General features: G+C 41.2%; 1 protein-coding gene, 1 long non-coding RNA gene and 1 pseudogene across 2 annotated transcripts in view; 2 read left to right on the top strand and 1 right to left on the bottom strand.

Moving 5' to 3' along the window:
• LOC111160865 (IWS1, SUPT6H interacting protein) overlaps positions 1-1789 on the top strand; it is a 39184-nt gene extending 37395 nt beyond the window's left edge. The window contains exon 15 of the mRNA XM_022524249.1: positions 1422-1789. Within this exon, the coding sequence (XP_022379957.1) occupies positions 1422-1553 (132 nt within the window). The 3' untranslated portion in view covers positions 1554-1789. The remainder of the gene's footprint in view (positions 1-1421) is intronic.
• A 2060-nt stretch (positions 1790-3849) lies between these two features.
• LOC111160878 lies at positions 3850-4652 on the bottom strand (annotated as a pseudogene).
• A 3203-nt stretch (positions 4653-7855) lies between these two features.
• LOC111160873 lies at positions 7856-11625 on the top strand. The gene is made up of 3 exons (XR_002641506.1): positions 7856-8002; positions 9797-9898; positions 11503-11625. It is a non-coding gene; the product is annotated as an uncharacterized LOC111160873 (long non-coding RNA).
• Positions 11626-14678: the final 3053 nt, after the last annotated feature.

The following is a 14678-nucleotide window of genomic DNA, read 5'->3' as shown; positions in this document are numbered from 1 at the left end:
AGAAGTACTAAGAATCAGGGCACATCTGAAAGGTCGTCACATGTTTAGGACTATCCAGAAAATCTGGGGATTTGATAGGGTGATAGAAGCATAGCTCCTTCTCCTCTGATAAGGAATGTTTTTGCTAACTCAGAGTACTACTGCCAAGTGTTAAATTGACATAAATACTTGGACTTGGGATTGTTTTAGAAAATATAGGGTGGATGATCACTCTTGTTCGAGACTGACTGAGGGTTCCTTCTGTCTGAGGGGTATGCTGAGTCTAGAGGTGGGATAAGACTTGGGAGGCTCCTCAACTCAACATCACCACACTAATAACTGGCCCAGAGTGTCTCCTTCTGGGCCTTACCTTCTTTTAGCAGTCTTGGAATTGAGCTTCACAGGTGATTCAGTAATAAACATCTGGGGAGAAATAGAAGAACTCATCCCTTTTTATACCATTCAACATTCTTGAGGATCGGAATTGTCAGTAACACTATAGTCAACCAGAAGAGTTTCCCCTGGTCTTTGACTTAAGTGGCAGACCTCCTCAGCATTTCTAAAGGTCAGTTTCTTAAGATGGCATCCTTTTAAGACCCATAGTCGTTAAAAATTAAAAAAGAAATAATCTAAAACCAAACCTTTAAACATAAATAGCAAGCAGGAAGAGATGTAACACCCTTGGATCAAAAGATTTCATTTGCTTTTTTTTGTTGTTGTTATCAAGTGTACTTATTTAATATAAATCTAATTGGTTCCAAAGTAGTAGTAATAATAGTAATAGCTGATACATATTTTGGGCACTGACTGTGTGCTAGTATTTGACACAGTTATCTCATTTACTTCTCGTAGCAGTCCTGAAAGGAGGGGCCTGATTTGCCTAAGGCTCTAGAACTTGCTGAGGCAAAGTGGGGATTCACCCCAAGTCTGAAACTAGAGCTTCAACACTTAATTGGGTTCGCTTTACTCATCCTCTCACCTCATTCATTATGCTTAAGGCTTTTTCTCAGATGACTTTACTTGCCTTAAAAAATCACTATTCTTCATGCCAGCACTGCTGGGAGGTGAATATCTGAAGTGGCCAGCTCCATGTTTGACCTTTGAAAGGGAAAAGCATATAGTCAAAATGTAAGTGAATGGAATTGGGGGGAATCATAGTTCAAATTTTCCCCCTTTCATCTAGGAGGTTTCTGTGGACTGAGGCAGAATTTTTAAATAAGACACGGACAACTGTTAATCTTCATTGAGAGAGTTTAATATGTGTACATTGCTAACACTGGTGTGTACACTTGATCTTGTTCCTAAGGTCACCAAAGCATATTGTGATTATTACAGAGATTGGAACTCTTCTGACTGTTAACTTGCAGATAAAAGAAGATGAAAGACAAAACTAGATTTGTGTATTTCAATAATTTGCTCTTTAATTTTTACCCCACTCTTAGTTTCAGGGGACCTCCAAGAAGGGTATCAGTCGACTGGATAAGCAGATGAGAAAGTTCACAGATATCAGAAAAAAAAGCAGATCTGCACACGCAGTGAAAATCAGCATCGAGGGCAATAAAATGCCATTGTGACCTTGCCTGGGATGTGTCCCCATCTCTAAGAAATGCGCAATGGACTTTTTGGAGAAAGAAGATGATATTTTAAAAAATTTTTTAGTGTATCTGTAAATGGTTCTGCTTGTATCAGATGTTGTCATAGGACTCGCATTTCTCTCACTTGTATTTAAAACTGTTTGTTGTGTACTTTGTACAGAAGAATACTAGTCATACTTCTATAAACTTTACACAATAAAGTTCCATTCTGGTTTTGGGGGGCTGTCTCTTCATTGTCTTAGAGAATGTATTCTCAGTGGGGGTGAAAATTGGCTTTTGGTGAGAGAAAAAAATCTTAGATATTACAGTGGTTTGTGACCCTTCCATCTTCCATGTTCATCCTTCCTGACCATAGTATAGTAAGGAATTTGGTCTCTGTCTTGGATTCCTGATAAGGAACTTCTAAAAACCTTTGCATTTTCTGGGTGATAGGAATGTTTTTGTGATTCTCGTGAGGTGACTTGTTAGGCCCTGAGGTAGCTTTAGGATGAAGGATGTCACCAAAAAGATGTACCATGTAATACAAGGGTTGGGATTTGGGGCAGGCCTGACGGGTTGGAGTGAGGAGATTGAGTTCAGTCATGTGCCCAATGATGTAATTGATCATGCTTGAGGAGTGAGATCCCAATTAAAAACTCTGGACGTCCAGGCTCACTGGGGCTTCCTGAATGGTGAGCACAGTGATAAGCTGAGATGGTGATGTGCCTTCATTCCACAAAGAGAGGGTGTGGAAGCTCTGTTTACTGCCAGAACTCGCCCTATGTCTCTTCATTTGGCTGGTCCTCCTACTTTGAGTCCTTTATAATAAATCATAAACAGTGCTTTCCTAAGTTCTGTCAGTCATTTTCGCAAATTCTTGAACCTAAGGGGATCATGGGAACCCCCAGATTTGTAACCAGTCAGTAAAAGTGGTCATAGACCCACTTGAAACTGGCATTCAAAATGGGAGCAGTCTGAGGGAGGACTGAGCCCTTAAACCTGTTAAGTCGGATGCTAACTCGGGTGGTTAGTGTCGGAATGAATTGCAATATTCTAGTTAGGGTTGAAAGAAAATACAAAATCTTACTATTTCTCTTCCTTGGGAAATTTTAATTACTTGATTTTAATTAAATTACATTGATGTTTTCTCATGGAAAGGGTGTTGTAATGAAAAAAAAAAGTTGTGAAATACTTCCTTAGAGGAAATGTGGATGTAACTGAAAATCACTGTACAGTTAGCAGTTTGGCAGTTGGGTTAGAGGTAACTATAGTTTATGGCTATATTGTTCTATTTTTGTGATACTTTAAACTTAATAGTCTCTGCAGATTTAATTTTGAAAAACCTCCGTTTAGTCAAAATGACTAAATTCAAGAACCAGTAATTCATTTTAATTATGGAAATTCTGATACAAATTGGAACAGGGTTTTTGACAACACTGATTTTCAAAAAAACTTGAAAGTAGTACATGCCATAAAAGCCTTTGAATAGCCAAAATGGCTTGAAGTGTATGCACTTACTCAAAAGGTCCTCTCAGGATCTCTGCATTTACTTTTTTTTTTTTTTTTTAAGATTTTATTTATTTATTTGAGAGACAGAGGGAGAAAGAGCATGAGGTGGGGAGAGCAGAGGGAGAGGGAAAAGCAAACTGCCTGCTGAGTGGAGTTGGCGGGGGAGCTCCAACCTGGGACTCTGGGATCATGATCTGAGCCAAAGGCAGATGCTTAACCAACTGAGCCACCTGGGCAGCCTCGCATTTACTTTCAACAAGCTTAGCAAAGATGGGGCAGTGAACTGTAAAAGGCAGGTGCATAAAAATGTTACCAGGTGATTGCTAACTGCTAGGTGGAGGTGGAAACAGTACTTTCTACAGTCATTTTGCTTTATATAGATAGCCTTAAAAAAAAAACTTCTGAGAGCAATAAAAGCATAGCCATCTATTGAAGCAAATGTTGATGAACCTGGTCATTAAAAATTCCAAACAAGAAAGGTAAGAGTAAAAAAAGATTTAAACTTACAGTATTTTGACATTTGATGGGGTAAGCTCCAATTATCTCATGATTTCACTGATACAGGCTAAAACATGGTGCCAGACAGTAAAGGGATCATCATAAGTACTTATTTATGTTTAGGTTTTTGGGGGGTTATTTTTGGGTTTGTTCTTGTTTTTTTGATAGTAATCATCCTACTGGGTGCAAGATGGTATGTCATTGTGGTTTTAATTTGTATTTTTCTGATTAGTGACATTGAGTATATTTTCATATTCTTACTAATGCTTTTGCTACCTTTGGAGAAATACCTATTCAGATATTTTGCCTATTTTTAGAGTAAGTTTTGAGTTGTTGGAGTTCTGTATATATTCTGGATAATAACTTACCAGATGAATGATTTGCAGATATTTTTCTAATTTTGTGGATTGCCTTTTCACTCTTAATTCCCACTTGGCACCCTTGTAAAAAATCATTTGGCCATATATATAAGGGTTTATTTCTGGCCTCATTTCCATCAGTCTGTATGGCTATCCTAGCATCAGCATGACACTTTTGTTTTAGGAACAAGAACCAAATTTTTCACTTGTTTATTTCTTGATTTTGAAGAATTCCTGGATGACATGCTTGGCCTGAGACTCTTTGCCATAGTTCTTCACCACCGCAGAACTGCAACCAACTACGTGGGATTTCCCTCTCTGTTCATAGAGGCCTACTCATTTGCCTAATTTCTTATTGTCATCAATCTTAATTAGATTGATTTTGGTGTTCAGCACAAAGGGCCTCGACCAACTTGATATACATAAGCTCATCACAGTTTGGTGCAAGCTCACGAAGATGGGCTTGGCACTTGTCTAAGGCTTTGGTGGCTTTGTGAATTTCATGTGCTAGGCCCTTGTGGATGAGGGTGGTTTTCAGCACCTCTTGTATTAACATCCATTATACCTCCAGCAGCAATGCCTTCCTCAGCCATGGTGGTGGGCCAAGGTAGAGCCCAATCTTGGGTGTACCTGAAGCCCCGCCTCTGAGCAACTTGGTGGTGGCAGGGAAAGAGCATGATCTTGTTTTGACTACTATGGCTTTGTAAATTTTGAAATCCGGAAGTGTGAGTCTTCCAACTTTGTTCTTTTTCAAGATTGTTTTGGCTATTTGGGGTCCTTGGAGACTTTATATGAATTTTAGGAGGGATTATTCTGTTTCTTCAAGAAACATCATTGGGGTATTGACAAGGACTGCATTGGTTCTACAGATCACTTTGGGAAGTATTGACATTTTAACAGTATGAAGTCTTCCTGTCTATGAACACAGGATGTCTTCCTGTGTAATCTCTTTTATTTCTTTGAGCAACATTTCAGTGTATATTCTATAGACATTTTCTTTGTAGTTATGGCAGTTACTTCTGACATCTTAAGTTGTATTTTTAAATAATTTCAATCACAAAAACTTTGTAGTCTACCTGCCTTTGTTATTGATGTCACAAATCTCTATATATGTATATATACACACACACGCACAATATATTGTATACCTACTAACAGATTTATAGTTATTTTTTAACGCTTTTCTATTTTAAATTCTGTAAAAGTTATAATACTGGGTTTTATATTTGTCCATGTATTTACCTCTGCTGGAAAAATTTACATTTTTGTATGGCTTTGAGTTATTAGTGTTCTTTCAACCTGGAGGACCACCTTTAGCATTTCTTGTAGAGCTTGTCTCCGTAGTGTTTGTTTATCTGGGAATGGCTTATTTTCTCCCTCATTTTTGAAGGATAGTTTTGCCAGATAGAGAATTCTTGGTTGATGGGTTTTTTCTTGAATCACTTTAATTATATCATCTGACTGCCTTCTGGCCTGCAGAGATTGTGCCCTGGGAGCCAGAGAGGGACCCCTTTACTAGTAAAATATAATTTGGGGGGAGAACATCAGATTAACCATTGTTTTCAAATTGCCTTCTCCCTACCTAGCTGTATACTACTATTTCTCAGGCAGAGATTGTCAGGCCAAGCTCCATACTGCCTCTGTTGTTGTGATCTTCCCTCTCGTGGTAGCAGAAGTCTTACAACCTCAGATGCACAGGTAGAATGTAGTGTGGAGTGAAGTGAGTATAGATTACGTGTATATAAAAGTTGTGCTGAGATGTTAGAGTAGTCCTGAGAGGTAGAATTGTGTAGTGTTGACGTGGGCTGGAAATGTTGCAAAAATGCATGATTCTATAGCGAGCTATCTCAAGTTGGCTGATTTTGGTACCATTGAGCTCCACATGTGCATTTCATATGTTCATTTTTTTTTAAATATTTTATTTATTTATTTGACAGAGAGAGAGATCACAAGTAGATGGAGAGGCAGGCAGAGAGAGAGAGGGAAGCAGGCTCCCTGCTGAGCAGAGAGCCTGATGCGGGACTCGATCCCAGGGTAATGAAAAAAAAATTTTGGGGGGGATTGGGCCCCACATCAGGCTCTCTGCTCCACAGGGTAGCCTGCTTCCTCCTCTCTCTCTGCCTGCCTCTCTGCCTACTTGTGAGCTCTGTCTGTCAAATAAATAAAATCTTTTTAAAAAAAGAAAAAGAAAACATTCTTACTGCTTTGGGGCACCTGGGTGGCACAGTTGGTTAAGTGTTCCGCTCTTGGTTTTGGCTCAGGTCATGATCTCAGGATCATGAGATCAAGGCCCTCATCTGGCTCCAAGCTCAGTGTAGAGTGTGTTTGAGACTCTCCCTCTCCCTCTGCTGCTCTTCTCTTAAAAAAAAATAATAATAATAATAACAACAACAAAAAACCCCTTAAATAATATAAAAATATTCTTGCTGCTTTAAAGCAGGATTTGAAGGAGCAACTTGTGAGAACAACCCTCCCTCTAGGAGATGAGGGTTTCGGTCTGTGCTCCCCAGGACTAGCTCAGTTCTTACAAAGCCTGGGGCCCTGGACCTTTGTGTTCTTTCCATGGTGGAGCTGCAGTTACGGATGCACCAAGGGAGGCTCAAAATGTGTCAGGCCCTAAGATAACTAGTTATTCCTTGGGTTTATTTGACTAGAGAGCAATGGGTGAGGCTTTAAACAAAATACTTTGTAAATGTTTTATGATGATGACATGTTTAAAAGACAGTGGATTGAAAGTAAAGAGAGTTTGGTCTCCCAAAATGTGTGGTTCTCTTTGCGTCGGGGAAATAAGTGTTCATGGTTTTGAGAGGAGAAAAAAGGAGAGAGTTTATGCTTTCCTGTCCTTTGAATTTGGAGAAGGAGTGATTTTTTTTTTAAATTCTTTTCTTTCTTGTGTTTTGAGAAAGAAGTTACTTTTTTGGCTAGAGATAGTATAGACATAGAGTTCTGCACACTAGTTCTATGTGAGACCAGCAGAGGTCAGTTAAGTGCTGGCCTTTTGAGGAACTTACCCTGGTAGTTGACCAGTGTAGTTATGGACAGCCATTCCAAGCTGGTCTCTTCTGAAACCCATGTCAGGAGGAAGTAGGACCAAATCAGAGTCCGTGGGCTCACGGGGGTCAAGGACCACATCCATCTGGTTGTCACCATTCAGTTTGTTGAGCTGACCTAACATGGCACTTCATATTTTGACATTGATTATACTTCATTCTATGAGATGTTATTGTCCCTGCTTTACAGATAAAGGTAATGGTGCACAGAGATCAAGGTGCCACCCAGCTGGTGAGTGGCAGAGCCAGAATTCAAGGTCAGGTCTGAATGCAGATCCCTGGCCACCTTATCAGCTGGATTTTTTTTCTACATGAAGTATTTGGTAGTTTTTATTGTCAGACTTGTAGTTCTTGGCTTTTATCTTCTGGACATTCCTAAGTGTTGCTATTCTGTTTTTATTGAGGAAGTCAGAGAATCTTGAGGTGGAAAAAGTCATTCAGGAGTTTCCTAAGAAATAGTGTTGTTTAGTATTATATTTAAAAAAGGATCAAATTTGGTAGACTTTCAGCATCATCAGGTTATCCTTAGAGCAGAATTTGGAATGAAATTGATTCATATCAACCAATTTCCGTTTTAAAAAATTTTAAAGCAAAACCGTGTAAGTCCTGTGCATGTCTCTGCTGAAAGAGAGAGGAACTACAGCTGGGCCTCGTGCCTTCATGGTGATCAGTTAATCACCCTATTTAGGTTTCACATAAAGGCACTGTTATCTTTCCATAAGTGAGAAAAATGTGTTCAAAGTGAAATGACTGCCCAAAGTCATACTATAAGTAGCAAACCATCCATGGATCCAGAGTCCATTCTTTCTGCCTTCAAAGCTTTCAGTTATGCTGCAGTGTTTTCTGAGTGAAATACTAGGATTTATATAGATGCTTAGAGTTTTTGTGTTGAGCCTGTAGTTGTTCTTGGATCTTGTTTAAACTAGTACCATCTGAAGTGAATACCTGTGCCCATTCTTTTCCAGGTTTTGCTGTTACCACTCAAGATACCATACCTTGAATAATACATGGGAGACCTCAGGACACTGATAAGGTTAATAGCCTAATGGCTGGGGAAGAGCTGAGATTCAGCCATACTGCTAAATAGTTCGGTGATAACCTCCTTCAAATGTTATACTACTGATGTCTGTTAGGGCTGAGGATCCTGGGGGAAAGTCTTGAATTTTGTCCTTTATTGGGTTTGACTATGGATAGGACTTATGGGCTGAAGTGGCCCAGGCAGAGGCCCACCTGCAGAGATCTGGGAGCCCCAAGAGAAAATTCACTGTAAGAGAAGGAGCAGTCTGACAGGGCATGCCCCTCTTCACAGGAGGATAGAATGTTGGAGGCAAGCTGAAGGTCCCAGTATATCCTGAGTCTGTGGGTGTGAACTGAGCTGTGTTGATGGATGCTATAATGCTGGAGTTCAGAAAGTTGTGCTGGTCATCTGTATGCAAAAGGAACACTCTAGCCTCATAGCCCTTCGGAGTCCTGGAATGGCAGCTCCTCTGGCCAACCAATTTAGGGCACAATGACAGGAGTGGTCCTCCCTCCTGGGGTACATCTGTGGGATCATCAGGCCCAAAGCTGCAAAAGCTTGACCTGAGCAGCCATAGCAACCCACTTAGGATCATGTGCACCCTTAGGATTCCTAGAATATTTGAGAAGGAAGGATTTTCCTTGAGGTAGGACTCCCTACATTTGCATAGATGAGCACACAAAGCCATTGAGATTCAGAAATTAACATGAAACAACTTCATTTGTACTCATGGCTGATTAAGGCTAGGAAAGTTTTCCTTTCTACTACATTTTAAAATGGGTAAGTGAACAGGATTTTTGAGACACTCAAGAAAGTAATCAATTAGTATAGCTTGTATCTAGCTTGTATCTTCATTAAAGACTCTGGGCCGCACATGGCCCATGGTCTGTACTCCACAGCCCCACAGCCACTCTGCTCTCATGTCATGTCACTCTTCCATTCACTCACTGCTCTCCAGCACCCACTGGCCAGCTTCTCTTTTTTCATGTGCACCCAGCTATTCTGAGTCTGGATCACATTTTCCTGCCCTGTCTCCTCAAATATCCACCGACCTTGCTCTCTCTCTCTGTTTGCTCTCTGTTCAAATGTCACCTTGTTGGTGACACCTTGCCTAACTTTCTTATATGAGAAAGCAACACCTGCCCCTCACTTTATTTTTCCCTGAAGCACTTTGCACTAACTTACTATATATTTACTTGTTATTGAGTGTACCTTTCTCATTAGAGTGGGAGCTCCATAAGGGCAGGAACTCCATTAGTTTTATCTATTGATGTATCACCAGCAACCAGAACAATGTCTGTGACATAGTATATACTCTGTAAACTTGATTCATGAATGGCCCCTACTGCCTGCCTGCCTTCATTCATTAATCAATTCATTCAACAAACACTGAGCCCTGTAGGTGCTGGATATACTGGATAGCAGAGGACCAAAGATGAACAAGCTAGCTTCTGTCCTCAATTAGGTCACAATATGAGGAGGGACACCGAAAGGCAAACTTAACTAGAAATGCATTGTACTGAGTTTACAGGGGGTGCAACAGGAAAGGATCAAGACAAAGGGGGCAGTGTTGAGTTGATTCCTGTGGGCGAGGATGATTACAATGGTGAACATTTATTGAGTGTTTCCTGTGTGCCATCTCTCCATTAAACAATGAATACAGTATCATTTAAGGCTGTTAACAGTTTTCTGACATAACTGCTAATATTACCTTTATCTTAAGGATGCAGAAATAGGCTCAGAAAGCACCAAGGTCATAGAGCTAGTACTTGGAACTGAGATTCAAAACTTGGCTTTTTCTGGTTCCAGATCTCAAGCTATAACTATGTGCTGGGCAGACAAGCAGGGAAGACATTGTGAGCAGAAGAAACACTATATCCCAAGGATTGAAACCTTACCATGTGTATTCAGGTAACAGCAGAGATTCAAGGAAGTGTGAAAAGAGATGAGGTAGGAGTGTATGACACTTAGAAGGTGGCCTTAGAGGACACAGGTTTGCATACCTGTTCCTGATTCCTTTCTCTTTCCTCCTTCCAGAGTAGCTTGCTTTTGCTACTGTATTGGGCTTCTGAATATGCTTCGATCTGAAAGAAAAATTTCATGGCTTGAAGCAGGGGGTAGTGGGGGCAGGGATTAACTATGTGGTTGTAGTGTCCCTGATGGGAGATGGAGTTCTTGAGTAGGATAGTAACTTTGCGAATGAAGGGGAGACAACAGGAAGATCTTCGGAGAGAGAACTGCTGGAGCTTGCTCCGCATTGGCTGTCAGAGTCAGAGAAAGAAGGTGCTACGCCTGGGTGAATGGGAGGATGGGGTACCATTAATGAGGACAGAGCATCTAGGGGAAAGCTGCATGGAAGTGGTGAAGATGAAGGATGAGGGTGATCTGCTGTACCTGTGGCTCCCCGAGGAAGGGAGATGACCCATGCTGGTCTGGGTGCTCCAATTAAGGTCTGGCTCCAAATAAGGCCAGAGCTCCAATTGGAGTCACAGAGCTGACAGACATCAGCTACTAAGTAGTTCTTCAAGTTGCTGCCAAGAAAGATACGCAGTAGACTTGGGGTGGAATCTTTGGGAATGCCAGATGTGAATGCTAGGAATCTTCTCAGTAGGGACATCTTTGGATGGGTATTATGTTGTTTTCAGATCATTTGTTCTGACATATCATACACATATGTCTAAACCAACCAGGGAAGTTTTTGACATTTTCTTGGTTTAAAAAAAATATTCAAGGGCATGAGAATTCTTGCACCATTTTCTTCTGTAAATGTCTGAGTAAAATGTCAGGTTGGAAGCCCCTTCAGCCTACTTGGCTGCTTTTTTCCCCAGTGGCTTCCACAACCCCATCTGGAATCACAGCCACAGTGATCACCCTTATCCATGAAATGTGATCAGAAACTTGATATAGACCCATTTCAGCCCAGCCTTTTGCCCAGCTCACAGCACTCACTAAGTGGCCAGGTGAAACCCAGTCAGGGCTCCCGGCCGTTACCCCTGCAGGAGCCCTTCACTTTAGAGTGGTAGCTAGCACAGAGCACACTGGTGGTGAGGATCTTGGTTGCAGACCTTTGCCAAGTGCCCGTGTGCACAAAGGGCAAATCTACATACAGGAGGACCCAGGGAATAGGGCCAGGGTAAGATGGAGAGCCCCAGCTACTCACTATCTTTGTTCTCCCCTCCTTGGTCAGCAGTGTCCCAGGTTCTGGTTGGGAAGGCAGAGGGGAAGAATGAATTTGCCTCACACCACATCCCAGCTCAGGTAGCACAGGGCCACAGTGGTATTCATGTGGGGAAGGGAGTGGGACTCTTCATGGTGGTCTTCTTTTCATCTGCTCACTCAGGGACATATTGAGATCACTTACGGTGGCAGGATGGGAATGAGAATGAAAGTGGCAAGAAAGGGTGCTTTGCGGTCACATGACCCCAAGTCCTGTTCTCCTTCTGCTACCCGTGGGCTATGGGGTCTAGGGCAAAATTCACTTCAACTCCTAAGCCTTGGTTTCCTCCTCCTTGAAGGCATTGATGCCCACTGCACAGAGAGGTCATGAAGATGAAAGTGCTCAGGATGTCCAGCACACGGTAAGTAGCTTAATAGGTGAGCCTACCTCATTGTGATTATTTTTCAGTTTCCTATGTGTTTTCAATCTCACTACTTAATTGAGCATTGGGTTTGGTGATATGTGGCTTTATATTTCCTTTACCTCAGCTAGAAACAGTATTACATGCTCAGGCTCTGGAGTTTGCCCAGACCTAGCCTTGAATCCTGGCAGAGCCAATTACTGATGGAGTGAGAGTCTTCTCATGCTCTGGATAATGGAAAAAAGCTCTCTGTAAAATTGAAGCTGCAGCTGGATTAAGATGGAAATGCTATCTACAGGCTCAAGCCTAACCTGGCCCTGTGCAGTGTCATAACTCCAGAAGGAAAGGGCCACATACCTTGCCACTACGTTAACTTGCCGAAGTCTCCAGCAGGTCTCATTCCTTTCTCAATGGGGATTAGAGGTAAGGTGGCCAGCACTCAGAAAATGAAAAAATCAAAGGTCTCTTTATGAATGGAGTGGGCACAGGGCTTAAAGGAGCCAAACAGTGGGCAGTCTCAGTCTATGGCCCATATTCACATACTCCAGTTTCTGTATGGGGAGAGCCCAAAGCACCCAATGGGCTGAGCTGAGTACACTATTCCAGAAATAGCATATGCCCTTGACAAACATTTTCCTAAAATTTATATTTTTACCAACTCCTGGTTGCGGGTTAATGGGCTCACCAAAAAGTTCTGTTTGATCAGAACTTCAGCAAAATGTGGGATGAGGACTGGACATGAACCAACTCTGTGACTGTCCTTAGCCTGTGTCCACTCATCATCCAGCATTTAGCTAAGCAGACTGCCTGCCACCATCTGGAGAGAAAGGCACTGTCGTCTGCCATCCAAGTACTTTGCTCCACTGATGACACTGAGGAACAAGTCTGAATCTGCAATGGATACCTGTGGGATCGAACTCATCATCCCAGACTGGCCAGCACAATTAGGACAATGCCCAGAAGACATTCCTCTACTGCTGGGTGCAGATGACTCGGACTTCAACCCCTTCTCTGTTGCTGTGTGTTTTCCTTACCCAAGTTCCTGTCCTTGCCAGTGTCAACTCCACAGCCACTGGTGTATGTATCATCATTTAGTCCTAGATCACTTATGGCTGCTGCAGGAAGTGGGTTCTGCACACTTAACACATGTTGCTACATGTTTTAAAGATAGCCAGGGACATGCATTAAAGGGGCTCCCTTTAATAACAGTTTATAGATTAAGCAAATTGAACAAATCAATTTTCTACGTCTTCTGACAGACTGGCTGCAAATGGGCTTTGAAATCCTTGTTTTTACTCTCATTGGATTCTGGGACTTCAAAATGCTTTTCCATGGGCTCCAAACTAAAGCATAATTCATTTACATATAACTAAAATTATAAAGCAACGTGGGCCCGAGGGATGGATTATTATTATGAGCCAAAGATAACCTCTTGTATATTGGCCTTCTGTTGTTTAACTTAGTAATAGCAGCCTGGGACCCATAAGCACAAAAGCCTGCGGTTGCCAAACTCAAATTTTACCCATACAAGAGTTTGAAACATAACTCAAATAAGAAGATTTTTAGCCATTTGCAGGCTATCTGGTATGTGTACCCCAGGAAACCACACCTAACCTCTTCTAGCCATAGATAAAGCCAGCAGCTATAAAGCAGTTCATGTTCCATGTTCCAGAGACTCTCAGTGTTGCTACTGAGTGATATCATCTAAACACACAAGCACTCTTTCTCTCTGCTTTTCCTCTTCTCCCTTTGGATGAACAGTTTTATCCTATGAAGGACTTCCCTCATCATGCCAACCTGTCCAGGTGTTAGTCAAATAAAGTTCATTATGTGCTACTGCCACCTGGTGGTCATATCTTTTTCTGTGCTCAACCCCCAAATCCAACTTGCTTTAGCCTGTCTAGACATTTATCAGTTTTATGCATCTTTTCAAAAACTAGTTTGGGGTTTTACTATTTTTCTCTGTTGCTTTCCTGTTTTCTTTTTTAGTTGGTTTCTGCTGTAATCTTTATTATTTCCTTATTCTTCTTAATTTGTATTTCATTTGTCCTTCTTTAGTTTCCTAAGGTAGAACAGCAATTACAGATTTGAGATCTTTCTTCTTTTCCAAGCAGAGATGTTTAGTGTTATAAATTTCCCTCTAAACAGTGTTTTCAGGGGCACCTGGGTGATTCAGTTGTTAAGCATTTGCCTTCAGCTCAGGTCACGATCCCAGTGTCCTGGAATCAAGCCCCACATCGGGCTCCCTGCTTGGTGGGCAAGAAGCCTGCTTTCTCCTGCTTGTGCTCCCACACTCGCTGTCTCTCCGTCAAATAAACAAATAAAATCTTTAAAAAACAAAAACAAAAAACACTTTCAGCTGTATCCCACAAATTTTGATACATTGCATTTTCATTTTCATTCAAGTCAAAGTACTTTCTCATTTCCCTCTGAATTCATTTTTTGACTTAAGTATTATTTAGAAGTGTGTTATTTAGTTTCTGATATTTGGGAATTTTCCACATTTCTGTAATTGAGTTAAATTTAATGCCATTATAATCAGAGAACACACTTCGTATTGTATGAATAACTTTAGAGTTTTGAGTTGTGTTATGGGCATAGAATAGGACCTATTATGGTAAGCAGTTTGTGTGTACTTCAATACAATGTGTATTTTGCTGTAGTTGGAAGAGTATTCCACAATTGTCAGGTCAAGTAGGTTGGTAGTGTTGTTCTAACTTTGTGTATCTACTGATTTTTATTCTACGTGTTCTATCAAATATTGAAAGGGGTATTGAAATCTCTGGCTATAGTTGTGGGTGTGTTTATTTCTTTCTATTCCATAAATTTTTGCTTCATGTATTTTGAAGCTCTATTGTTAGGTGCATTAATGTTTAGGATTATTATGTCCTCTTGACAGATTGGCTTTTCTCTTTATCTTTTGAAATGGTCCTTTTTTTTTTTTAAGATTTTATTTATTTTTTTGACAGAGAGAGAGAGATCACAAGTAGGCAGAGAGCTAGGCAGAGAGAGAGAGGGGAAGCAGGCTCCCTGCTGAGCAGAGAGCCCAATGCGGGGCTTGATCCCAGGACCCTGAGATCATGACCTGAGCCGAAGGCAGAGGCTTAACCCTT

This window comes from Enhydra lutris, unplaced genomic scaffold (assembly GCF_002288905.1).
Source record: "Enhydra lutris kenyoni isolate GAN:26980312 unplaced genomic scaffold, ASM228890v2 scaffoldscaffold78, whole genome shotgun sequence".
Classification (NCBI taxonomy): Eukaryota; Metazoa; Chordata; class Mammalia; order Carnivora; family Mustelidae; genus Enhydra; species Enhydra lutris.
The sequence above is the reverse complement of the archived record's forward strand: the minus strand, read 5'-3'. Positions and strand labels throughout refer to the sequence as shown.